Source organism: Ixodes scapularis, unplaced genomic scaffold, assembly GCF_016920785.2.
Source record: "Ixodes scapularis isolate PalLabHiFi unplaced genomic scaffold, ASM1692078v2 ptg001274l_1___fragment_3__unscaffolded, whole genome shotgun sequence".
Lineage (NCBI taxonomy): Eukaryota > Metazoa > Arthropoda > Arachnida > Ixodida > Ixodidae > Ixodes > Ixodes scapularis.
In genome coordinates this window covers 359982-385743 of record NW_024610131.1, presented here as the reverse complement: position 1 = coordinate 385743, position 25762 = coordinate 359982, and the positions used below count along the sequence as shown (strand labels likewise).

General features: G+C 42.5%; 1 protein-coding gene across 3 annotated transcripts in view; it reads left to right on the top strand.

Moving 5' to 3' along the window:
• Window positions 1-473: 473 nt before the first annotated feature.
• Window positions 474-25762, top strand: part of LOC121834528 (tensin-1) — a 41221-nt gene continuing 15932 nt past the window's right edge. The window contains exons 1-20 of one of the 3 annotated variants that reach the window (XM_042288231.1): window positions 474-510; window positions 2792-2835; window positions 2997-3058; window positions 3183-3280; window positions 3910-3960; window positions 4843-4965; window positions 5825-5889; window positions 6677-6760; window positions 9153-9265; window positions 9930-9990; window positions 11240-11442; window positions 14571-14636; window positions 15306-15416; window positions 15672-15707; window positions 17973-18203; window positions 18764-18998; window positions 20518-20832; window positions 21740-21923; window positions 23750-23877; window positions 24038-24450. In XM_042288231.1, coding sequence (XP_042144165.1) covers window positions 3025-3058; window positions 3183-3280; window positions 3910-3960; window positions 4843-4965; window positions 5825-5889; window positions 6677-6760; window positions 9153-9265; window positions 9930-9990; window positions 11240-11442; window positions 14571-14636; window positions 15306-15416; window positions 15672-15707; window positions 17973-18203; window positions 18764-18998; window positions 20518-20832; window positions 21740-21923; window positions 23750-23877; window positions 24038-24450 — 2551 coding nt within the window. In that variant the 5' untranslated portion in view covers window positions 474-510; window positions 2792-2835; window positions 2997-3024. Of the gene's footprint in view, window positions 511-2791; window positions 2836-2996; window positions 3059-3182; window positions 3281-3909; window positions 3961-4842; window positions 4966-5824; window positions 5890-6676; window positions 6761-9152; window positions 9266-9929; window positions 9991-11239; window positions 11443-14570; window positions 14637-15305; window positions 15417-15671; window positions 15708-17918; window positions 18204-18763; window positions 18999-20517; window positions 20833-21739; window positions 21924-23749; window positions 23878-24037; window positions 24451-25762 lie in introns of all 3 variants that reach the window. The other 2 variants (XM_042288230.1, XM_042288229.1) reach the window with 2 other exon arrangements.

Below are 25762 nucleotides of genomic sequence, written 5' to 3'. Positions count from 1 at the left end.
TTTGTTTTTTTGAGACTACTGACAGTAATTTTGCAAAGTTTTGTAAGACAATTTTTTTTCGTGATTTTGAAATTTTGAGTTTTTTTCGGATAAATCCGAATTCATAAAAACTTTACCGCCGAGTGTTTTTTTTTTAAGATTTTTTCTAATTTCTTTGAAAACACGGAACCCTAGTTATTAATGGTCGTAATACCTCCTGGGTAGCGTTTAGATTCGATCTCGTGAATATTGCAAAACCTTCAGCCTAAAAAAGCACACCTATTCGCGTGCAAATATGTAAAATATGTTAAGTGTGCAGATACGCGTGCAAATATGTGGTTTGAACAGAAATCGTCGTGTGGACGATTTCAAAGCTGGAAATTAGTCTTGTCTTACGCATCCTTTTTCCTTTTACTCTTTTTTTGTTGTTGTCTTGGATTTTTCTTTGCGCTCGCAGAAACCAACCGTGTGTCGCCCTCTCGATTTCAGAATCACAGCGAAAGCCGAGAATTCCGACATTCCAGGAGATCGGTGAGTTGCGCGCCTGCGCGTGCCGCCTTGACGGCGACGCGGATTAATTAGTATTCGATTAATTATTTGCGGCAGAGTCGCGTATTCGCGACTCTGTTGCTAATTGTTATGATACTTTTGAAGGTGAGAGAAAGAGGGAGGTTGTCGATGTAGTAATTCGTTTGGGTCACAGAGAAGTAACCTGTATGGATTAGTGCTCGAGTAAGGTTACACCTCTGCTACTTGTGGCACCCATAAAATTGGACTGGAAATAATTTGAGTGCCCTCCGAAAAACGAGGAACATGCTCAAAGGAATGTTATGAGATCACTGCGCCATTTTCGCTAAGTTGCATTATAGCGCTTATACATCCCGCTACATCCATCGGTATTTCACCAAACTGTGAAGAATTTCCGCTGACATTTCGCCAAAAGTTGATTTCATTCGATCGATGTGGAAAGTAATTGCTCGGGCGTTGTCTCGCTGGCGAGTCGTTGCGATAGCGTTGTGCAAATTTTCGGAACTTTCAAACCGCTCCGAGTAAAGTACGATTTGATTTATTCTTCGTATCGAACACCGACGGACATTCCTCGGAGGTTTCGCAATTGGACAGTTTTAAAATAGCGCGCTGCGCAAGCGCAGAAGCTTCTTTGCACAGGCCCGGTGCGACGCCCCAAACCTGCTTGGGGGGCCCAAAAGCTCTGGCTCCGTTGAGTGCGCTTGTCGCCGTGCACCGGAGAACTGCGGGAAGGCAACTTGCGCAGAGGAAGCAACGTTACGTGGATCTGCGTATCTCGCTTCGCCGCAGTGCAGCCGTGTGCTCTGGAAAAAGCGCTCCTCCAAAGCAAAAAAAGGCATGCGCACTCGTAAAAAAAAAAAAAAAAAAAGAAAAAAAAGTTTGATGCATTAATTAATTTTTGCAGAAAAAAAAATTCAAATAAACTTGCAGCTAGTGATAGATCGCAATATTTCGAGAAGTTGCGTGCACCATTGGTTGCAGTATTTTTAGGGGTTTGAGAATTAATTAAGGACGCTTGGGCATAGCAAGCTGATCTATTAGTAGCCTTGCTGAGGTGTAGATGTGCTGCACCATCTCATAATCACCGTCACTTTCGATCTTGTATGTTACATCATCGCATAATCACCATCAGTAGACGCGGCATCCATGGTACGGGCTGTTGTCTTTCTGCAGTGTCGCGGCCCTCCTGAACCCATAAAGATTATCGTTATTATTATTTTTATGCAGAATTGTTTCTTTTGTTATCACCTCTAGATAGGTCCTCGAATGTTCAAGGGCATAGTCAATAAAGTCTAAACTAAAATTAAACTAACTTCAACACTGAAGTGGAAGATTTGGAATAGCCTTAATGGGCTTGGCTGGATTATATAAGTGGGTAAATTTACTGCCCACATGCTGGTTTTGCGTAATTATAAAACTCTATGTGTAAATGCCAGTAATGGGCATAATTCAATGTCAAAAGATGTTCTCTTATTTTTTAGTAATAAGTGCTCTTTTATTGCCGCCTTCCAGAATTTGAATAACACATTCAAATCTATTACTCAAAATGATTGTATTCTAACATTATTTCCATGGAGCAATCTTTGGCTCGATTATATACTTGAAATAGCCATCCACAGATGTTCATATTATATCTTTTATGAGTCACCATATGTTATAACTTTTGCAATGAGTCTTTTGAAAGAGGAATAATGGGTATTGTCACAACTGTTTTGTTGTCGTCTCTTGTGGTTTTAAATAGAATTAAACAGCTAGTTGAGCATTTTAGGGAACCAGACTGGGGTTTCACACAAAAGGGAAGTTAAAGTAGGCATTGTCTTTTAGTTGGGCAGGTCAGTGCATGAATCCCAATGTAGTAGTCGCAGGGGACTGAATGAGAATGAAGTGTATGTTTGTGCTTTAAAAGATTTATTGCTTCTCCCAAATAAACTTTTCGCTGCTTTAAAAAGGTGCTTCAGAGTTACTTGGTCTATTTGCATCACTGAAAGGAAAGCAGAATGGAATTTTTCGTGCTCTAGGTGTAATTTGTGTGAATTCTGACTTTTTGGCTACAAAGTACAACGAAGTTGGGCATGAAAAATAACCAAAAGTAAAACTAAAATCACGTTGCAGTGTGAGTTTGGCAGCTGTCTTGTTTTAATTTTGACTGAGTTGTGGTTTAAATTTCTCGGATTGTTTTCTTTAAGGTCCTCTAGAAAATTGCAGCCATGTACCACAGGCATTTTACTGCAGTGAATGTTCTTGCTGATAAGAAAGTGTTACCTTGTATAATTTTTTCTTGTAGAAAAGTCCTGGATCCCGATCTCTTGAACGAACGAGAACCCCGAGGTAATCAGCTGACTTTTATTATATAATAATAATAGCAATTTTAACAACAGCACTAATTATTGCCCAAGTCATAACTCTTTACACTGTTCCATTCTGTTCTTAAGTTGTGAAACCAACGTGCAAAGTCTCACACCTGGAACATCTTTCTCATCCACTTGCAGGAGCCTCGAACGACAACTGAGTTTCGCAATGGACGTAACATACGTTACAGAGAAGATAATCGGTATGTCACACAAATAACAAATAATATCATCTTATCTTTTGAAACTGCAGAGAGGACCTTTCCCTTGAAAACATTTCCTCGTGTCATAAAGAATGAATGACCAACTGTCTTTTTTTCCTGCCAGTGGTCACGTTCCCGGAGAGTGGGCTCGACACAACCTACAGGAGTAACCTGAAGGAAGTGACTCGCATGCTACGCACTAAACATGGGAGCAAGTACACGGTAGGAATTTTCAAACAGGTCTGACATCTTGTGTAAAAAGAGCAGCTTAGCTCTCATTTGGTAATAAGTAGCTTATTTGAAATAATGTACTAATCGATCTGACATCTTGTAAAAAGAGCTGCTTAACTCTCATTTGGTAATAAGCAGCTAATTTCATCTAATGTACTCATGGAAGCCTTCACGTCAAATATTCTCATGAATATTTGAACACTGGGCTATGAAGTTGAAATGCACTATGCTTTGCATTATTTGATCTGATGTTGGCATTGGTGTAACCCAGACTCCTCAATTTTGTTTAAAGACCAAAATATATGTGTAATGCATCCATGCAACAAAAATTCTTTGTAGCATTATTGCAAACTTTCTCACTGAGATTCTAAAATTGGGTAGTGAAGTTGAGATGCACATTCTGACATTGGTATTGTTATAGCTCCGATATTTGTGATCAACTTCTGACTACATTTTGGGAGCTTTTTTTAATTGTTAATATTCTTCGAGAAAGAAAAATAAATTTTTATACGTAGAAGTTGAATGCTTCAATATTTTGCTTCTAAGTGTGATCCTAAATAGCTTGTGTAGACGGCTACTTTTTTCAATGCTTGATTTTCTCTTTTCACTGTATCTTTTAGGTTTTCAACCTCTCTGAGAAACGACATGACCTTGCCAAATTGAACAACCAGGTAGGGTTTTTTTTCACAATTTTTCTCTGTTGGACTGTCCCAGTGGGAGAAGAATATACATTGTAACATTGCTTACAAAGACCGGTGATTGATTGGAGCATGCTGAAATACCCTTCCAGAGTTTTGTTTAATGGCTCCATATCTCCCTCTTAAAATTTCAGACCTTGACTCACTTCGTGCAGAATTTTGATTGACTGCTGGATGTAATGCGACAATGATTTTCTTAATCCAATCTGTCATTCTAGCTATTTGTTGGGTAAGGATTATTAAGATTGCTATTATACCTGCAGCGTGTAACCTTGTTCTTTTGACAAAATAGAACATCTTTTAGAATGAAGGGAGTTTGATGACCTTTGTTCGATAAACTTCTGGAGAAAATTTGTCTCATATTTACCGTAAACAAGATGATGACATCCTAGTGACTTTCCTTGTGCACTTGCATAGTAAGCTATCCCTGACCGATGGCTCTTTGCAACATCAGAATGTTTGTGTTCAGTATGGGGCTTGCAGTAGCCACCAACCAATGCGTTATATAAACAAATTAAGCTAATTTGATATCTTACTGTTTAAAGATTAGAATGTGTAAACAACCAAGTTCTCAGTCATATAAAAAAAAAAAAAAGAAAACTTAGATATTTGTGAGTTAAACTTTTCAAATATTGAAATAGTCAACTTCGCAAACATTCAAGAATTGAAAAATTGAAATGCTCAAAAATTCAGATACTTCAAAGTTCGAAAATTCCGATATTAAAACCATGGTAGTAAAGATTTTAATATTAAAAGTTTATATACTAAAAACTAGGGTAATTCAAAAATGAAAAAAAAAGGAAAGTATTTTTTTTTTTTAATAAATGTTTATTTTGATACTTCCCTACATTGCAGATCTTGGAGCTGGGCTGGCCAGCCCACCTGTCCCCTCCTCTCGAACGACTCTGCACCATCTGCAAGAGTCTAGACGCGTGGTTCCACTCCGATCCGCAAAATGTGGCTGTCCTACACTCCAAGGTGAGGCAGCTGGCAATTTCCCGCATACACACATTCCAGGGAAGAGATGCAAACTTCGAATTCACTGGTTCGATCTTGCGAGAGTTATAATAGAACGGACACAGTAGCCAGATTGGAGGAAATGCTTGACATTTCCTGACAGCATATCGTTAACCTTACTGAGAGCATAAGGAACTGTTCTAACCAAATACAAGCAGCTGTAACTGAGCTCTATCAATGCAAATGCAAGATATTGTATGTCTACCTAACCTTGTCCTACATTCCAGAAAAAGATGATGCTCATAACGCACACATTACTGCACGACTTGAATTGGGGAGCGTTCAAATAGCACAGACACAGTAGTTAGGTTGGAACATATACCAGACTCTTCTCAATGACATACTGCAAATTTTACTGGGAGTATAATGGGACTGTTCTACCTGAATACTTCTACATAACCACGTGCTACACTGCAGAGAAAGATGATACTTGTAAAGCACACAATAGTGCGTGCCTTTAACCTTAGGAGAATTTTGATACCACATCCACAATAGTTAGGTGCTGTACCGTAAATTCCCTGTCAACATCCTGCAAACTTTCCCGGGAGCACCTTGAAACTGCACTACCTCAATACATTCGGCTGAAATTGAGCTCCATTGAAAGCAAATTCAGGAGGTTATAGGTACGGTACTTCCACAAAGCCTCGTGCTTCATTACAAGCCTGCACATTTGCTCTTCTATCCTAACATTTAGATTACAATGTTCTTTCTCTCGTAGTGCTTGGCACGCGTTGCGGCGTAGCGGGAAGTGTTTGCACGGTTTTTGCAGAGTCGGCGTCGGCGAGCGTTTTTGCAAAAACCTTTGCCTGCCTTTTTACAGGGGGACAAAGGCCGCATTGGAGTTGTGTTGGCGGCATATCTGCACTACAGCAGTATCTGTGCCAGGTAAGCTTTGCGCTTCCTCTCATAAATTGCTTTGTATTTTTTTTTCTGGGGTTAATTGATTTATTGTTTCTATGCCCATATTGAGCATTCAGTTCAAGATTTCTGGCTGTCATGATGTAATACATTAAAGAGGGGGAATGAAAGACACCTGTAAAGACATCTGTTATAATCAAAATCCTGTTAGCATAACTTTCTTCTTGATCACCAGGTTAAAGTATCTCCAGTTAGGGAGAAATTTTATATAAAGCATAATCTCATTTTCTTTCAAAAGGAGGGGTTCGGCGATAAATGCATATTTCTTGTAAGTTCACCGTCTTTTAGGAATATAAAAAAAATATTCCCAAACTAAACATTTTTTTGAAGAGTATTAGAAATCTTAGTGGATCTTCCAAGCCCCCCAACTTTTATGGATATGAAAAAAAAGAAAAAAAACACAAATCAGGATTTTGTACAATTTAAGGACAACTATGAGAAACGTAAGTGGGTCCTCAAAACTTCTCAACTTTTATTCATATGAAAGACCATCCAGAAACCAGTAAAATTTAAAGATGGCTATTAGAAATGTTAATGGGTCTTGGGTGTATTGCTGTTGTTAAAAAATGACAGATAAAAATTAATTAGTAAACATACTAGTCAAATTTTAGGATGTGTGGTTGTTCAGTTCTACTACAGTGACAAAGATACATATTAGGTCAGTGGCGATAAATGTTTTGGTAGGGTGTTGAATTCCCTTGGGTAAAAACTGTTGCATGTAATTTATTTTGACTTTCTGCACTTCTTCATTTAGCGATGACCAAGCTTTGGACCGGTTTACAATGAAGAGGTTTTACGAAGACAAGCTTTACTCGCACATGCATCCTTCCCAGAGGAGGTAAGCTTGAAGAATGTTGGGAGATGGGCCCTCATCCCACGTAGCACGAGAACGTTCTGAGAACATTCCGGGAATGTTCAAAATAACATAGACAACATTCTTGGAATGTTGAAGATTTACGTAAGAACATTCTATCAACGTTGTCAGAATGTGGCGCAGGCACTTATCGCTACATTCGGGGAATGTCTTCAAGGGGATATTCTTAGAACGTTTTGAGAACGACATAGAACATTACCAGGTCATTCAATCAACATTGAAACATCCTAACAAGGTTCTAAGAACGTTCTCAGTACATCCAAAGACCTTCTGCAACATTCTCTGAATGTTGCAAATTTATGTAAGAACATTCTATCGACGTTGTCAGAATGTGGCGCAGGCACTTATCGCTACATTCGGGGAATGTTTTCTAGGGGATATTTTTGGAACGTTCTGAGCACGACAGAATATTTAATCACCATTCTAACAAGGTTTTAAGAATGTTCCCAAAACATCCAAAGAACATCTGCAACATTCTCTGAGGAATGTTTCGAAGATGCCACAATTATGGCTTGCTTAGCTTACAGCCCCACTGAGCCGTACTGAGCCGTACTACATATATTGATAAAATAAATCTCCTGACAGAGCAATAAATATTTTTTAATCGAAATACATTTTTTCCAGGCCTAGCACAATCTAGCCTGCTCTTCTAGCACATTAGCCAGAGCCTGTACTATAACGGCAGTTTACTCCTACTTATCAATACCTGCTGCATACTTAACCGATTACTCACTCCGAGCATAAGAACAGATACCTACAGCATCCCACACTCAAGCGGGACATACCTTCTTCAAGGTGTTGAATCGGAGATGCTAAAAATCGGGTCTATTCAAAACTGCCCCTCTACATACGCAGTGAGTGCCAAGCTCATTATCAAATTTTGAAGACCATTGCTTTTCTCCTACCACCTTATCTCACATTCCTTGGTAGACTCGTATAAGATAAAACTGATCCCTTATGCTAAGTTTCCAAAACCTCCACTTAATTTGCATATTTTTGGCACAAGGTGGCATATAGTGGATGGTGTTTTGAAACACAGGTTGCTTGAAAGCTCCGTAAAGTTGGCTTCACCTGCGAAAATTCTAGGAATGTTCGCAAGCGAACGTTCCAAGAATGTTGCACATATGAATGTTCAAAGGGGAACGTTCCGAGAACATTGTGCATACGAATGTTCGCCAACAAACGTTACTAGAATGTTGAGCATCTTACCTTGTAAGGAATGTTCGCATACGAACGTTCCTAGAATGTTCCGAATGGTGTTTTAACGTTCCTTCAACATTCAGAACACCCAGGGAATGTTCGCACGACATTGGATGCTACGTGGGATAGGACAAACTACGGAACACATATTTATTAGTAAATATACACTGCCTTGTTTACTAAACAGCCTTATTAGTCTTGATTTGCACCTTGACTCGCTTACCATAAATGAACTTCGTCACTTGTATATACAACAGTGCCATTATGTTTGCACGCAAAAATATGAAATAAAAGTCTGCTTCTTCTGCCACTGTAAAGGCCGGGGACCTGTGAAACTGTGTTACAGCATTTTTTTTCTTCCTGACTTTCCCTTTATTGTTTGATGAAAAATAAAGTGATTATTATTATTATTATTAAAAATTAACCATATGCATTTAGATTTTAGCCAAAAACTGATCTTCAGAACAAAGCAACCCTGTTAAATTCATTAAATTCAAATCAATGTTTTTTTCAACACAATGTTGGGGGTTTTCAGACAAGAAGCTGTCACAGACAGCGTTAGGATGTCTAAGAGTTCATACAAGCAGCAAAGTTTCAATTAGAAATTATATTAGCACATATGCTGATAAAACATACCCTGATATCCTGACTCAAAATTTAAAGTTAATCATGGAAAACTGATAAATAGATGCACCTTAGGTCAACAATATGTAAAGCTATGTCATTTGTGTATTTTTCTAATGTTACAAAATTGAGGGGTGGGCGCTTATTGTAGAATGGGCTGATGCTCTGTATTTTACAGTAGTTGGAACCGTATACCTTTATACAATACAGGTTCGGCACCTTCGGCACGCAGTGAGGAAAGTATGAATAACATCAGGTAGACTGTATGATAAGAATGTAGAACAATGTAGTACAATACATAGAATGTACAGTATGTGATGCAATAGTATAGGTCACTACCTATAATGAGTACAAATTTAGCTCTGACAGATTCACATGGTGGAGAAAAAAGAAACACACAATGAGAATTTGATTATATAATTATGAAATATTTTCACATGTTCTTTTAAGTATTTAAAACTTGATACCCAACTTCAAATGTTTCTTTTTTTTCTTCAAAGTTTCACATAAACATTTTCCCATTGCCACTCAGGTATGTGCACTACTTCACCGAGCTCTTGTCTGGCAACATCCGAATGAACAACAATGCGCTGTACCTGAACCACCTGGTCCTTCACGGGATTCCCAATTTCGACAACAAAGGAGGCAAGTGTCAAAAGGAGGTTTCACTCGGTTGTGTCACCACATGTATCACACAATCACCACATGCCACTAAAAATTTTTTAGGTTAATTTTATGACACCATACGTCTTGGGGTGAGTATGTTACTGTACTCATATTATCAGGAACACAAGAAACTAGAGAATGTTGGAGAGCCGCGCTAAGTATTAGCATTACGTGTTGCACCATGCTTACTTTTGGCATGCTACAGACACTTGGAAAAAACACAGGCTTTTTTCATTATTTTGGCAACTATATGCACCATTTGGCTGTTTGGTTGGGCTCGCAGAGAAGGTGAAAACTGTGCATCTAGATTAGGGCAAATGCTGGGGGTGTGGGTTCTTAGCCTTGGCAGCCACTTCCACTGCACGGTCTAGCACGCATATCTACACTTTTCGAGGCTGGTTTACCACTCGTCTGTGTACAAAGCTAAGGAAGAATAGAGCATATGGAGTAACACTTCATTCGCTGCAGTGCACATGACAGTATATAGTCTCTTTGTCAGTATGAGTGGAAAGCTGAAGATTCTGGGGTAATTCGTGGATTTATTTTTTCTTTAGGTGCATTTTGACTCTTTTTCTCGATTGAATCCCGTTACAGTAGGGGAATGTTTCAAAGACTAACATTTTTCTTTGCTTTTTGCTCGAAGGATGCAAACCTTTCTTCAAGATCTACCAAGGAATGCAACCGGTTTACACCTCAGGAGTTTAGTGAGTAGTCTGTCTTTACCTTGTTTGAGTGATTCAATCTTGGTATGCTTACTTTTTGGTGATGATAATCCAACCCTACACACAGTGAACCTTTTTCCAGTTACGAGCACCGTCTGGGGGATTGCCCACGAGCTGCAAATGAAAGCCAGGCCAACATGCCTCCGCCTGTCAGAACAGCTTGACATTGTGTCGTTGTATCGGTTTTCATTGCTTTTTATGCACTAGCATAAAAAGCAAAGCAAGTTCAAGAAAGAATCGTTGAAAGTATGAAATACTCGCAAAGATTGGCGCTGACCGCGATGGTCGTGCGCAACTGTGCCGTGAGAAAATGGGCAAGAAACAAGGCCAGTGGAGGGGCAGTACACATGCATATAGAGGCTTACTGGAAAAAGGCCCATTGTTACTACATCTGTTTTTTCTTTTTTAATTTTTTTACTTTTTTGTTTTATTGCTCTTATTATTGTGGTCTCAGTTAATATATTGACCAGTAACAGAAACATGCTACTTGACAAGACTACTACTACATTACTACTTCAAAGTTGCGTCAAAACAGGAGATGGGGGGAGGGCGAAGGTGACTGTCCCCTCCAGACATTTAAAAAATTTAATGTAAGCAGTATGGTGAAGGGGTCAGAAATCTCGTTTGCCCCACCAACACTATTGCCCCCTCCCTCTCCCGAATAGTTCAGGTGCCTCTGTATGTATGTAGGTTACATTATCGCATTAACATACTTAATCAGCAAACACTTCCTTCACCTTCTAGTGAACATCAAATGTTAATCTAGCCCTTTGAAGCATAGAATAAAAATTGGTAAGCAGATTAAAATTAAGCAGCAAATACAATACTGCATAGAGTTACCCAGTTGCTTTAACTAGTATACATCTATTAGTGTTAACGTATTCGAAACCTTTTTAGGCTGACCATTTCTCGGTTATTTGGAATGGAAACAACTGCGACACCTCAGTTTGATAATTCACACCCTTCTACAGAACAGGACAATAAATAAGGCAGTCAATGCCAAAACTAGTACTTCGGAAATAAAAGTCATTATGCAAGTTAGTGCTTAGCAAACGAAGGCTGCGGCAAGTTCTGAGCACCTTATTGTCGATCCGCAGTTCATGAGATTGCCACATATGCTGCTAAGAACGCTGAGTCACGAAGCAAAAAGTGTTAACATACTAATAGGCCCTGTGTTTCTTATACTGTCAACGATCATGACTGTTAATTTGCTCCTGCTCGATGCACGCAGCCTGGCGACGGACGGCTCGAGGCGCGTGGTGGTCTCGATGGAGCCGGGCCAAGCCCTGAGGGGGGACATCCTGATCAAGTGCTACCACAAGAAGCAGCGTCCCGCCGGACGGTCGCCCATCTTCAGGGTACAGTTCCACACCTGCACCCTCTCCGGAGATCGCGTCCTCTTCACCAAGAGGGAGCTCGACGATGCCGTGTCAGGTGAGCCTGTCCCCACCTTCCCGATTTCTCCAAATACGAGGGCCGTTTTATTTTTTCAGCCACCGACGAACTGGGTACAAGAAGCGAGAGCGATGAAAAGTGTTTTTATATCTACAGAATGTAGATACACGTTGTAGCTATTCCTTCTTGTAATCACCGCGCGTGTTTGGGCAGTTATCGCGACGAGGCACAAGCTATTGCATGTCCTCCTGAAAGAAGGTTGCTGCCTTGGTTCTCTGTCATTCTATCACACATTCGACAAGACTGCCAGTCGTCGCGTATATTCTTCCCTTACCCCCACCATCTTTGACGTCTGTTTGTCCTCCCCAAAGCTTCATGCAGTTTTCTCTATTCGCATAACATGTCTGGGGTACTTGGCAGTCTCGTTAAAAGCTTGTGCCACGTCATGATAAGGGCCTAAATCTGTGGGGTGATTTTTCGTGACGTTTTTTTTACAGCGGAGCTGTTAAGGGCTAGGTTCCCCAGGATTGTGTCCAGTACCAAACAAGTGTCGACACAAAACCCTGGACAGCTACCGCCATCTATGAGTGATGGCAGCAATTAGACAACCGGCTTGCCAGCCTCGCTCATAGACGGCGGCAACCTTTCCAGCCTTTCCACGCTGAATTTCTCTAGGCGTCGTCCTAGGTGTCGTCCTTGAGGTCGTCCCAGAAGTCATTCTTGAGGTCATCCTAGACGTCGTCCTTGAGGAAAAAATCCTCGACGTCGTCCTAGAAGTCATCCTTAGGGGTCGTCCTAGAGGTGGTCCTCAGAAGTCGTCCTTGAGGTCGTTCTAGACGTACTCCTCCAAGTCGTCCTAGAACTTGTCCTTGAGGTTGTTCTAAACGTCGTCCTTGAGGTTGTCCTAGACATCGTCCCTGAGGTCGTCTAGGCGTCATCCTTGAGGTTGTCCTAGATGTCTTCATAGACGTCGTCCTCTAGGCGTCGTCCTTGAGGTCGTCCAAGAAGTCGTTCTTGAGGTCGCTCCATCACGGTACAGCTCCGCTGGTCTTCCTTCTTCACCAGAGTGGAAAGGCTGAAAGTTTTTTTACCCACTTCATCGAAGGCTAAAAAAAACAAAAAACCTCATACAAACGACTTTTGTTATCTCTTCTTACACTTAGCAAACTGACAGTTATCTGTAAAGCCTCTAACTTTATGCGGTGGAAAATATGAAATTCTGCAAATTCAGACAGAGGAATCTGCACGATTCTGCGGTAACATTGAACAGACATAAGGTACATGTAACACTTTATTTATGAAACAATTTCAGGCTCCAAACATGCTTGCAATAATTTAAAACTGAAAAAAGCTGTTGTGGCTGAGCGTCAGGTGATACTTTGTATTCTCTTCACTATGGTTGAGCTCCTTGATTGGTGGCGGCTGCACCACCTAGCCATTGTTTTAATTGATAAGGTTAGAATATATGTGAATATAAAGTTAAATTTCTTCAACAATAAAAGATGACGAGGCCATAGAAACCCGTTTGTCATTAACTATTAAGAAAATACTACTTTTCCGTCAACTTTTGCAATTTTCACTTAATTTTTCGTTTTGAGGACGTTTAGCGCCACCTTTCGGAAGCTACCGTGTTTCTCCATAGCTTCCAAAAGCAACGCTTTTAACGTTTTTTTTTCGCATTCCTGCGAAAAAGCTTTAATTCTGCGATTTTTTGCGGAATCGCGGAATCGCAGAAAGCTAGGGCCTCTAGTTATCTGTACTGTGGCTGGGAGGAAAGTGAATGAGACATTGAGTGTTTAGGCTGTGAAAGGTCGTTCTGCCCTTGAGATCCTGAATATCATTCAGATTAGGAATTTAGCCAGTTCAGTGTGACTGCTGATCTGGAATTTTTATCCAGTGTGGTACGACTGCTGACCCAAGATGTTTTATGCGCATCATCTTGTAGTGATTACGCGGCCTCAAGTCGCCACAATGTTGGTCCAAATCAAAACTATCTGCTTGAGGCAGAGCGCACCTTTTCATTTTCCAAGGTCTTAAAGGGATACTACAACGAAATTTCGGCGCTCATTTTTTGGTCTATATGTGTTCAAAAGAGCAGTATCACATGGAACATACCAATATATTGTTAAAAAAGTCTCGAAAAGGAATTTTAAAACGAATTAAACGATTAGCAAAGAGCACCTGGTGGATGTCGCTAACTTCTCGTTTGTAATGCTCGTCTAGGAACCTTGACGGCTAGTGACGGAGGTTGTCTCGTCTCCGGCCACGACGAGAGAAGGGGGAAGGAGGAACTCCCCTCTTCCCGAGAATCCCTTTTGTGTGTCGCAGAAGTCGCTACTGTCCCCCTAGAAGATTATAGAAGATTAACCCGTCACTCAAAATTCGTACAAAAGCAGCCGCTTCGGTTACTGGAACGACTAGGCCATCCTCTCGACGTCAGCCTCGCCGTAGCTTTGCTCGTCTTGAGACGACCTACGTCACGATTGCGTTGGATGTCACGTGCTCTAAGCTGGGCCTTCTCCGAGCACTTGCCAGAGTGGGCCATTTATAACGAAAAATACAGCCACCAGGATCAAAATACAAACGTGCGATTGTCATTTACGGATATTGCGGATCATATTCAACCTATTTTTGAACACGACGGGAATATTTCAAATTTCGTTGAAGTATCCCTTTAAACAGTTGATGAATCAACCATTGGGGCTGTTCCAGTCGTGATCCATGCCACCATAACTTCACCGGGAAAAGGCGAAAGGTGCTGTTTATCACCCCTGTTGCAACTTAGCGACTACTCGACTTGCACTCGGGCGCACGAAATATGCTACGAGCTCAGAGCAACACTCTTGATTGGTGCCAGGTGCATAATGAACGTTTATTGCCCTGAACTCCCAAAGATATAACCCCACACTTGTGGCGCCATAACAGAAGTGTGTTATTAACTTGATAACAACAAATAACATTGACTCGACATCAATATGTAACATCGATACGTTCCTCCGAATTGATGACGATACAACAGCCCTCCTGCAAAGATGATGTCTTTTCGTCTAAATATGTTTTAAATTATAATTTTTTTTTTTTTGAGTTTGTGGGTTCTATAATGATAATGTTTTTCTTTATTGGGTGTTTAGATTTTTTTCAAAATTACCAATTACTTTCCCCAACAGATCCAAGGTTTCCTGATGAAGGACAGGTGGAGTTGCAGTTCTCTCAGCGACCAAACGATTTTAGAGGTGAGTGCTTTACTTGTTTTTAGCACAATAATGTTGGCTGATTAATTTTTATAATATACTATTTTATATGTTGATTCTTGCATACATGTTTTCATGTTTGTTTGCAGTTCTTTAGGTTCTTGGGATATTTACTGATGATTAGTGCTCGAGAGAAAATATCTTCAGGATATGGATTTGAGCATTCTATTGACATACCAATTTGCATGCGTGTTGACATTGTCAGACGTCTCATCCTGATGGCAATGGCATATTAGTTGGGAACATTTGCATCCTAGTGCCAGTACTTATGTTTTTGCGTGCTTGGAGTTAGATCCTTTCTTTTTTATCATTTTACAAACTGCACATTGCACATCAGAAATGGCGCATTCGACAACATTTATTTAATGATCACGCGGTAGCTGGCAGTGCATAGGGAGTGTCAGCATTTCTATATTTTTGTCATCAAGTTGAGAACTTGAAAACCTGATTGGTATAGCCAAGTTGAAATTATCGACAGTTAAAATATGTGGTCGACTTATAGCCAACATGATTTTTTTTCCATTCACTTTTTTTTATTCTGACTTGGCACCCTGATTGTGAAAAAGTGCCACCACCATCCATTTTTTCATCCATAAGTCACAAGTTCTCGCGGTCACGACTACGGGGCTTTATTTGCCGGTCGTCACGCAGGGAATGGGGCCGTGAACGAAGTCGTCGTCCCCGTCGACCACACCAAGGACCCCCTGGTCAAGCAAGACTCGTACGAGAACTTCGATCTTCTCCGAGAAGATAGTCTGAGCGGTGCGTTTTTGTTTCGTTTATTGTAGTCTCCGACGCTCTGAGAAATGCTGAGCAGCCAATGAAATCACAGCATTAACCGATAAGAACTCCAAAGAGCCGATCAAGAAGCAAGAAGTATGGACATGATAAGCCATAGCCCATGCTTCTCATGCAGTCATTGACTATACCGCTTGTCTTGCTCGTCATCCAGTCTGTAGTGTCAGTTTCGGTCGTTGACACGCGGTCAACGTAATTATCGCTGACATTTTTTTCCAGACTTGGATGACCTCTTCGAGTCTAACAGCATTGCTGGTGAGTGTTCTCAATCTCCCTGACCCGGTTCTTGGTTTGGACGACTTCATAACTGCTTAATTGTTTAAATTAACACGCTTGGGTGCTGCTAATGACTACCATTTTTCTGGTGTGGGTTTTGTCTTCTTAGAACCCTTTGATCGAATTGCCTCTGGGCTTCTAAACTACACGAAGAAACTAAGTGATGGTTATCTACTAATACTAGTACTACTGTACTACTAAAACTACCCAGTAACGCAGGCTTTATGCGGTAGTCACTTGATGGCTGCTGTAGGGCTAGTGTTAGTATTCGCAGAGTGCCAAACTGGGCTAAACGATCTGGCTGAGAAAGAACACTATGAAGGCAGGTGAGTTTCTAAAATAAAATCAATATTAGTAAGCCATCAGTCGGGCAGCTGAGGTATATGGGCAAAGATCTAAACCGTTTCAACAGAAACTAGACATCCTAAGTTGCAAAAGAGGAAGAAATGGCGTAGCCTTCTGTCAGCAGGCACATTGTTTTTAATAATCGTACGATGTAATCCCTGACAATTTATGCTTCAATCATCTGTATCAGCAGGCACATTGTTTTTAATAATCGTACGATGTAATCCCTGACAATTTATGCTTCAATCATCTGTAACAATGTGAAAAAAAAATGAATAAAGTAAGTCAGATTTGTTGAATTTAAATCAAATTCATTTATTTAAATAAAATTGATTTGATTTAAATCACATTATTATAATAGAAATCACTGTAGCTAGAAAATAGTGATTCTTTACCTCTAGATGTATTTCATATGTGGCAAATTGATTTATCACTTTGTCCGATCACTGATAATATGGAGAAAAAAATTACTGTAAATGTCAATTTTAATTAACTTTTTATGTCTGTATTCTCCGCCATACTAGTAGAACAAAAACAGCCCAATTTTTCTGTTAGCTCAAAGAAAAAGCTTTATTTGATTTTATCTGAGTCTTGACTTCATTGCAAAAGGACATTATTTTTCTAGTTATCGTTTCTTTCTTTGTCGTTCTGGTTTTGTTGCAATTGGACGTTACATAGCTTGCGAACGGAATGGAAGGTAGAAATTAAGCTCACCGCTCCGACTTGCTTAGAAGAGCAATTATTTTTGCTCGCATTTAGCCTTTTCTAAACCTTTATTGTTTGAAGATTCCTTGATTTAAATTTAAAACAAATGCACATTGGAAGCACCAGTTGATTGACAAATGGTAAATGAAGAAATATTTCTAGGATTATTTTTGCAGGAAAGGTTTGGTTTAAATTATAGTAAAACGGGTCTGATATAAATCACAATTTTAATCACGATTTTAGTCATGGTTAAAGTCATATGAATTTTTATTGTCCACCCTGATCTGTAGTCATTAACAGTTGGAGAGTAGAAGGACCTAATATCTGGATCCCTGTAAGGTAGCAAAGAATAATAATGAAACAAATTAAATGAATTATGGTCATAATTTGAAGCATGAATCATCGTAGTTGGAAGCGAGAAATAATGTTTTGTCTCAGTGAAAAGTATATTCTTTCAGAATAGAGTTGGCAACATTTTGTCTATTGGTAGAAAATTTTTCCTGACTTGCCAAGCAGCAAATGAAATCTTCGAAAAAGGATCATTTGTCCGTAGAAAGTAACTTTTCATGAAAATGTAAAAAAAATTATCTTTCATATAAAAAAAAAAGATTCTTTTAGATATAAGGCATTTATATAAAAACACAGAACTTCCTATCTAAACAGGAGATATGCATTCCTTTAATATAGACAAGATCACTTTTATCTTTAAAAAAAATATACTTTGTAAAACAAAAAGGGGGTTCTAAGTTTTGGGCTTTTATGGCTCAAGCGCAGTCTACCCACTTTATGAAGCCTAAATATCTGCAGATTATATGCATATGCACCCACACTTTTACATGAAACATGTAACAAAAGAAACGGTAGACGACGAATCCTTCCCACCTTCTTATTGCACGTCTTATTAGAAACTAAATTCATACCCAACTAATATGTAAACTTTTATACTTGCCGCGTTAGATCTACAGAAAAGACAAAGTCTGAAACCACTTCAGTTCACCTGCAAGCTTTCGGCTGCCGCAAGTTACTAGCTTTGCCTAACGATGACGGGGTGTGGCACGGTCTCTCTACTCAGCCCTCCTAACCACCCATCCGACGGCCATTAACACGCTAACCCTTAACCCCTCCCGGCATGACCCCCAGTGTCCCACGCAGAGGGGCCCCTTGACGGAAACCTCTATGCTATGGTGTCCAAAGGCAAGCAGCGCCCCCCGGCGGACCCCCACCCCGGAGCCGGCCTGGCGCCACCCACGACCCAGGACGGCGCCGGCGGCGACGTCCTGGACGGGCCCCACACCGTGAGCATGGACTCCGGCATCTCGTCCTCGTCGGGACTGCACAACTACGGCAACCCCGGGGGGCCGGGCCACACGTCGGGCAACCCCGGGCACCACAGGGGCGTCGTGAACGGCGGCGGCGGCACCGTGGGTGAGCGCGCGGGATGCGTCGGTTTACTTTGGCGTGTCTAAAGAGAAAACCGCAGTGTTAAGACTCGAAAAAACAAATGTTAGTCATCACGATTTAGGGTATTTTTAGTTCTCGAATTGGGGTTTCCCAAAGTGCCCTCGAGGGTTTTTCCAGAGATTAAGCACTATCTTGGCAGATCTGACCTAAACTATGAGCCAAACATCTAGTATGTGCATTATTGTTTACAAGGGGGTTCCTCAAGATCGCAAAGTTTTGAGAACCCCTGCAGTGTATACACGAGGCAATTTACCTACAAATTACTATGCTTATTGTACGTCTTTGTTTGGGCAAAGCTAGTTTTTTTCACAGGTCTGACCTCGGGCTCATCTTTAAACTTCTCCTACAACTCATTCGTGTCAAGGTAACCGTGTAAATCGTAAGTGAAAGGTGACCCCACTAAGACATCCCTTAATCACCCAGTACTTATTCACACTTGCCTCACTAGAAAAGTGTACTTGCAGCCTTGCCTTTCGCGTGAGAGTAACAGCGTTTCGCTCGACACCGACCAACCGCTTGTGCAGAGGTGGAGGTCCACCACACGACCGACTCAAACCCCCGCAAGTCGTCTCCGAGGGATCCGCTGAAGTCGGAGCACGCCGAACTGGACAGCCTTTTGGATGGCATGCTTCGCGAGATACGCTCCATGCCAAACCACCCGGCATCCACTTCTTCGTACCAGCCTGGCCTGAGGAACCATCCGGCGTACCACACCCTCCCAACGCACACCACTGCCGGGTCGTCCTATTCGAATCCCGGGTCAGTATTGCCTCTAGTATTGCTAGAATTCTCTAAGAAAATCTTTATGGGACCAGGTGTTACGCTCAAGAAGTCCACCGGAAGACAGACTGTTTTGAAAACATGCGGAAAACGTGGACTGAAACACGCCGAAGCTATTTTTTTTTGCGTAGGTATGAAATGTCCCTAAATTACTTTATGATGTGCGATGAAATAAGGGTATTTCTTCCTAAATCTATTTAGTTTTAGCTTTTTAGCGTTTTTAAGGTGAATGACCTAAAGAATTGAATGCAGTTTGTTTTTTCTCCCCGCACACCGTGGGTAAGCTACACCCTTCAAAGTTTTGCTTCTCTGCGGTACACCGATGCCTTCAGAGAAATGCCTTGGGCAGAACTTCCAAAGCTCCCTACTAACAGGTTTATTCGTAATAATAAAAATAATAAATGTAAAAATGAAAAAAAGAACAAATTAATTTAGAGATCAAATCAGATAGTATGTTACTTGAGTAAAGACTCGAGAATTTATTACTTATGCTTGTCTGATTTTCCTACAGAGTGTTTCTGAGTGCTCTTCGGGCCTAGGAACATTTTTTTGTAAATAAGCCAATGATTGGAATGCATTTAAACTTTTCCCATGGATGCCTTTAGGTAGTGCATTTACTCTAATTTCATGAGTACCAATTCGCGACCTTAGTTTTCAGAGAGTATAGTTTTCAGGAGAAAAATTTAAGCATAAGAAATTTGTTTTTGTTTTTCCCATGCACAAAGAGAAGAACACGTTAGTTGACGCTGCTATCCATAGATGGTACCACACAGGCTTGGATCTGCTGGTTCTGCTATCGGGTGTTTGTCTCAAAGAAGCTTTGACTTCGTTGCTTTATGCTGTGCCATCTGCGAGAGCAGTGTCAACCAGACGGTTTTTACCGTTTTCCTCCCTTTGCGTGGGAAAAGGGAGTTTTGTTCTAGGCTTAAATTTTTTCCCTAAAACCGACACTCATATGAAATTATAGTACCATAAATGCAACACCTAAGCACATCTACGTGCAAAGTTTCAATGTGGTCATTGGTATATTTATACAAATGTATTTTCTGTTCCAGCAGCACTCAGAAGCATCCTGTAGATAAGAAGGAATAAAGATACAAAGGAATCAAATTATGCAAGCTCGAACGTGCTGACGAGGACCAGGGAACACCGCTTGTGTGCCGCACGAACCATGCTTCGTGTGTCGTTTGTGCTAGCTTCCTTTGTTGAGCACCATGCACAACGAAAAAGGTTATTTATAAGTAACGTGAAAAAGACGCCTCACTGGGGCGTCTTTCTTACGTTACTTTATACATAACCATACCGTCGTGTAACACTCCGTGCATGTTGCTTGTTCACGACGCTCGTCCATGATGCCTGTCTATGTCGCACGTCCATCTAGATCGTTCATGACGCTCATTCGTTTCAGCTTTCTCATAAAAAACAACTCGTAATACACATTCTGCGTTAAAAGGGAAGGCCACAAGCATGATCTCTTCCTTTCTCGTCTTCCATTCAGCCACGGCACCATCTACTACTCGTACACGTCTCGGACCGGCCCCGCGGACCAGCCCCAGCGAAACGGCGACCACGACGTGGTTTACCGGTGGCAAGAGCCGGTTTCGGATGGTTTCGGACACTCCTTGGACCACGGCGGAGACGACCAGCCGTACCACACCCGACGGACCAGTTCCCCGTTCTCGTACGGGGTCAATCCGTCGAGTCCATCGATGCAGCGACGGAGGGCGCAGTCGGAGTCCGGCCGGCACTCGGCCGAGGACCGGAACTATGGGACGCTGCGCGACTCCTCCGTCAGTCCAGAGCCTGTGGGCAGGTGGGTCGTGCCTGACGGGAACAGCCTCATTGATCTACGAGCACATTTTAAATGCAGAAGGCATTCGGACGGAAGCAAAGTTAAGCGTAATTGAAAAAAACTCCGGGTGTAAGGTAAAAAAGGGGAAGGGGACATACGTGAAGTCTCAAACAAAAATGTCTGTAACAAAAAAGGAGGACGGAACTGTGTTTGAGATTTCGTGTTTGTCCCGGTCTCGGGGTTTTTCGTAAATATGTTCAATTTGTGCCAGATCGTTTGTGCGCACGAAGCTCGTATCTGTGTAGCTGTTGCATCGCTGTAGTCATAGCCATGCTGTTCTGTTATCGGCTGTAATTAGCAGTCCAACGTCCTGCTGAATTTAGCAGGACACCACCATGGGCCACATGGTCGGTGCCACCACAGGTCATCTGGTCACATTAACACGCAACGTGCGTTGGGCCACGTAAAGTCACGTGACATCGCAATGTCACGTGACTCACAGTGAGAAGCTGTGGTGTCACGTAATGTCACGACGTCAACAACATCATTCCTTCTCGTAGTAGCATTGGGTGTCAAGTGGCAGTGCCACGTGACATCCCATAAAGTGACCACATTGCGTGACGTCATTAGACACGCAGTGTCACGTGACTCGCAGCCCGAAGCCATGGTCACGTCACATGACCCCATCGCGGAGGTCGTGCGACATCGCAACTTGACGCTGTGACCTTACGTAATAGCACTGCCCAAATTTTTGTATAGACAGCTAATGCATTCTGCGTACAGGACGTTTGGGACCAGAGGAGCACTTGAACTTTCTTGTTTCATTTACCATTTCACTTTATTGAGAGCTGCTTCCAGGTACTATGTGTTTGGGGAAGATCCCACTGTGTGTCACTTTCATTGCTTTTCCTTTTTTGTGTGGTCGCAGTGGTTCGTGGCTGCAGAAGCAGCAGCAGAAGCTTCGTGCACGGCGCGAGAGTTCCTGGGACGACCGTCACCGCAAGGAGGCGCAGCTCATGGCCGAGCTGCGTTCGACCACTGCCATGCGCAGTCCCGAGCTTCAGAACGGAGGCGGCGATTCGCCTTTGAACGGCGAAAGTCCCTCATTCAAGGTGGGACACCCTACTCCGATAACAAATGCTGCTATAGTCCGTTATTGCAGCAGACTATAAATTTGATTAGATCTTTTTGAAATGGATCAATGCTACTTCATCTTGAAGTGCTAACTGTGCTCCTATCTGCTATCTAAAGTACTGAATTTCTAATAGGTAGATGGTGAAGAGATAGTATTATTCACATATTTATTGAGAGAACATAGATGGACGGACAGACACAACTCCCATGTTTATGTCCGCTTTCTAGATACGTGAATAGTAGTATGAGATAATATTACTATCTAAAGATATTTATTCAGATAGTAATTAAATAATACGATGGTATTTCGATAGTAAGATTTCAAAAGTAAACTACTGTCTAAAATTCACTTATTTAAATTATTATTTGTATTAGTCTATAAATATTTAAATCTCGGTAGATAGTACAGTAAAACCTCGTTAATTCAACCCCCGCTAATTCGGAAATTCGGATAATTTGAACTGCCAATCCGGTCCCGTCAAACGTATGTATTAGTCAATAGCAGCAAACGCTCATTAATTCGGAGGGAACGCGGCGCAGTACGGTTAATTCGGACGAATTCGGCAGGTGGCGCTAGCTACCGTCCGTTCCAAAGGGTATGACCGCTATCCATCCGAGGTGCACACGTGGTTTTTCCGGTTTTCCCATGGTTCTTCGCTCTTCCGGTTCTCCGTGTTTCGCACCAGTTTTGCTCTGTATTGCCGTGCTTCAGCGCGTTACTCTCCTGGCATGGAAGCGGCAGAAGCATAGCTGCAACGAAAAAGGGTAGCACAAGTGACCGACGACCGGAATGGCGAAATCTCGACACGCGGGGCTATTGTTCCCGAGCGTGCCGATAGCGAGAGTGACAGTCACGTTTTATGCCTCGACGCGGGGATCCTAAAGCCCGCCATTTTTAACAGCTATCTTATCCCTCAATTTTTCGCCGGCCACCCCCGCATTGAAAAATGCAACGTGACTGGCACTCTCGCCGTCGGCTCGCTCGGGAAAAATAGTGCCGGGTGTCGCGATTTCGCCGCTCCGATTATTGGTCAGTTGTGCTACTTGTTTTCCGTTGCAGCTGTACTAGGCTGAGAATTTAGCGACGAAAGGGGAAATACTGAGGGCCTTGGAGGACGGCGTCTCTCGACAAGGGACGGAAAGTTACGACGTCAAGAGAAGCAGTTTGGCCGTGTACGTGAAAATTGAGGCCGACATCCTACGGGTTTTCGAGAGCGAGAAGTTCAACGCGAAAAGAAAGCGGCCTTGGAAGATGGTGCACCCGAAACTAGAAGAGGCCTTGCTGTGCTGTATTGTCCGCGCACGGGATGCGTAGCTCCGGCAGTGCGAGTGCGGTAGAGCACTCGACCGCACTAAGGAAAGTTGCTGTCTCCACTTAAGTGTCGTCCAGAAAGCAGGCGGTAATAACGGATTTCTTCTCAAAATAAAGGTATGTCACAGGGAAACGTTTTCGCACAGTTTTCTTTGTTCTTTCGATATTTTGACTTTCGGATAATTCAGACATTTTTGCCGGTCCCATGAGATCCGAATTAACGAGGTTTTACTGTATTACCATCGAAAGTGCTCTTATCTAAAATTGCTGTGGAGATATGTCCATATTCTCTGAAGCCTATTGACTGCCTATATATGAGCGAATTGAAGCGATGGGATTCGCAAAGTTGCTGAGATCGGTTACATTTGGTAAAGATAGCCCACACCGAAGTTTAGTTCAAGCTGAGAAGTCTACTGAAGAGGGAAATAAATTTTTAGCGAGGGATAGACGACACGAGGGAGTGTTAATAATATTGCTTTTGTGTCTACACAGGCCAGCAGCTATTCGACGCCGTTGCACGTTCACACGGCTAGCAAGCCTCCGATTCACCGTGGCCTGAGCGCTCCGACCTCACCTATCATACCGTCGAGGAGCAGCAGCAGGGATGTCACTCTGCGCAGGTCAGGCCAGCTTGCCTTCTTCCACGAGCCGTGCCTCCAAACGGACATATTCTGGCGGGGAATTAATTAGTGGCCGGTTGTGTTAACGCTTCGTATGATGTACGACGTTTAAACCGCACGTAAAACAACGTCGGCCGCAAAACATCACGCTCCGACGCAGGTACCCCCAGTGGCAGCCACAGCCCCTGCCCGCACCCAGCCAGCCCATCGTGCGCCAAAAGTCCGACACCTCGTTCGACCGGGAACGCCCGTTTGTGGCGGCACGCCGCTCCCACCAGCAAGCCCGAGACCAAGTCGCGGCGGGAGGTACGTCTCCGCACGACGTCATTGCGTCGTCCGTCATTTACGGCGACCCCAGCAACGCCAAGAGGCACACTCCCAGTAGTCCCGGCTCCGCTGGCGGTACGCCGGGCACCTACGGTACCCCCTATACCTACGGTACCCCCGGTACACCGTACTCGCCCGGCGCCGTGCCCGGCGCTCCGACTACCCCAAGCAGAGACCACATACTAACCCTGCTGAGCGATCCGCCGTTTGCGGCGACGACGAGGCCAGGGCCGGCCAGAGATTCAGGTTAGAGGATGGAGATCGCTTTGGGATTGTGGAGGGAGCTCCTGGAGGCGGGATAGGTAGGCACTAGGAAGCTCCGTTTGGGTGCCTGAAAGGGTGCTAAAGCCGATTTTCAGACCGTCTTTTTACGGTGCAAACTCGGTCTGCGCACCTTGAGCATTCTGGCAAACACAAAATTGTGAGCTTGCTTCTGACGTTATTTCTTATTATAGACAAGAAAATTTTGTTATACCCTTTTTATTACTCATAAAATGGGCACGTCGCGATGTTCCGTCAAACTTTTAATAGGCATGCCTTAAGCATCCTTGGGAATTAGTTATTATTGTGTATGGCTTTTTTTTTTCTTACCAAAAACGTGGGAAAAGATCACCGTCTTTTTCTGAGACGCATATCGGAAAGAAGGGACACAACATGATGTATGCTTGTGTTCTTAATAGAAAAAAAGGCCCCGCACAATTGTGCTTTTCGGTTTTCATGGATGCTTATGATGTGTAGATTAAATTTGCGCCGTAAAAAGGCGACCTCAAACTCCACTTTAGGGCCGCTTTTTGGCATCGGCCAGATCATGCAATAGCTACAGATAAAGTTCTGTGCTGTCAGCGTTCATTTCTTTTTCTTTTTCGAATTCAGGGTTTTTATTTTGGGGGAGGGGGAGGGGTGGTGGAGGGGGTGTTTAGCAGATTTAGTGTTTCTTGTGTTGATTGGTTATGTTATAGCCAATTTACACAGAAAACACTGAATGTGTAAAAAAAGAAAAATAGCCCAGAACCCTCTTTTTAAAGAAACCTGAATTTAAAAAAAATATACTAAACACCGAAAACATAGAACTTTAGCTATGGAGGAGTATGTTAGTACAATCAACCGTCATTTTTTTAGTGTTACAATGTCAGTGCAACAGCGGTGCAAATAGCACAAAGATAATAATCCACATCCTCCATTTCAATCAAGTTGTGAGTGATTGTACCTGCCTTTACTGAGCTTTGGAACCTTAATAGTATCCATAAAGGAGGAAATGGAACAATAGCCAAGGGAGGTCGGGTGGGTGAAGGGAGGTTGCTTTCGTTGAACACTATTCCTAACCTTCCCCTTTTTGATATTTTCTTCCAAGTCCCACTGGCACTTTCTGTTACGCTCTCTAGTGCCGACCGATCGTGCCAGCGTATAGACCTGCGTACTGCGGGTTTTCTTTTGGTGCTTATTTCATTGCCCCTGAACAGCTTCTTAGTGCCTACAGTATCCGGTCTCTAGGAGGCGGCATGTTTGGGATTTTGTTACGCTCGTTTGCGTGTCTGCCCGTCTTGTGTGGATGTCGCCC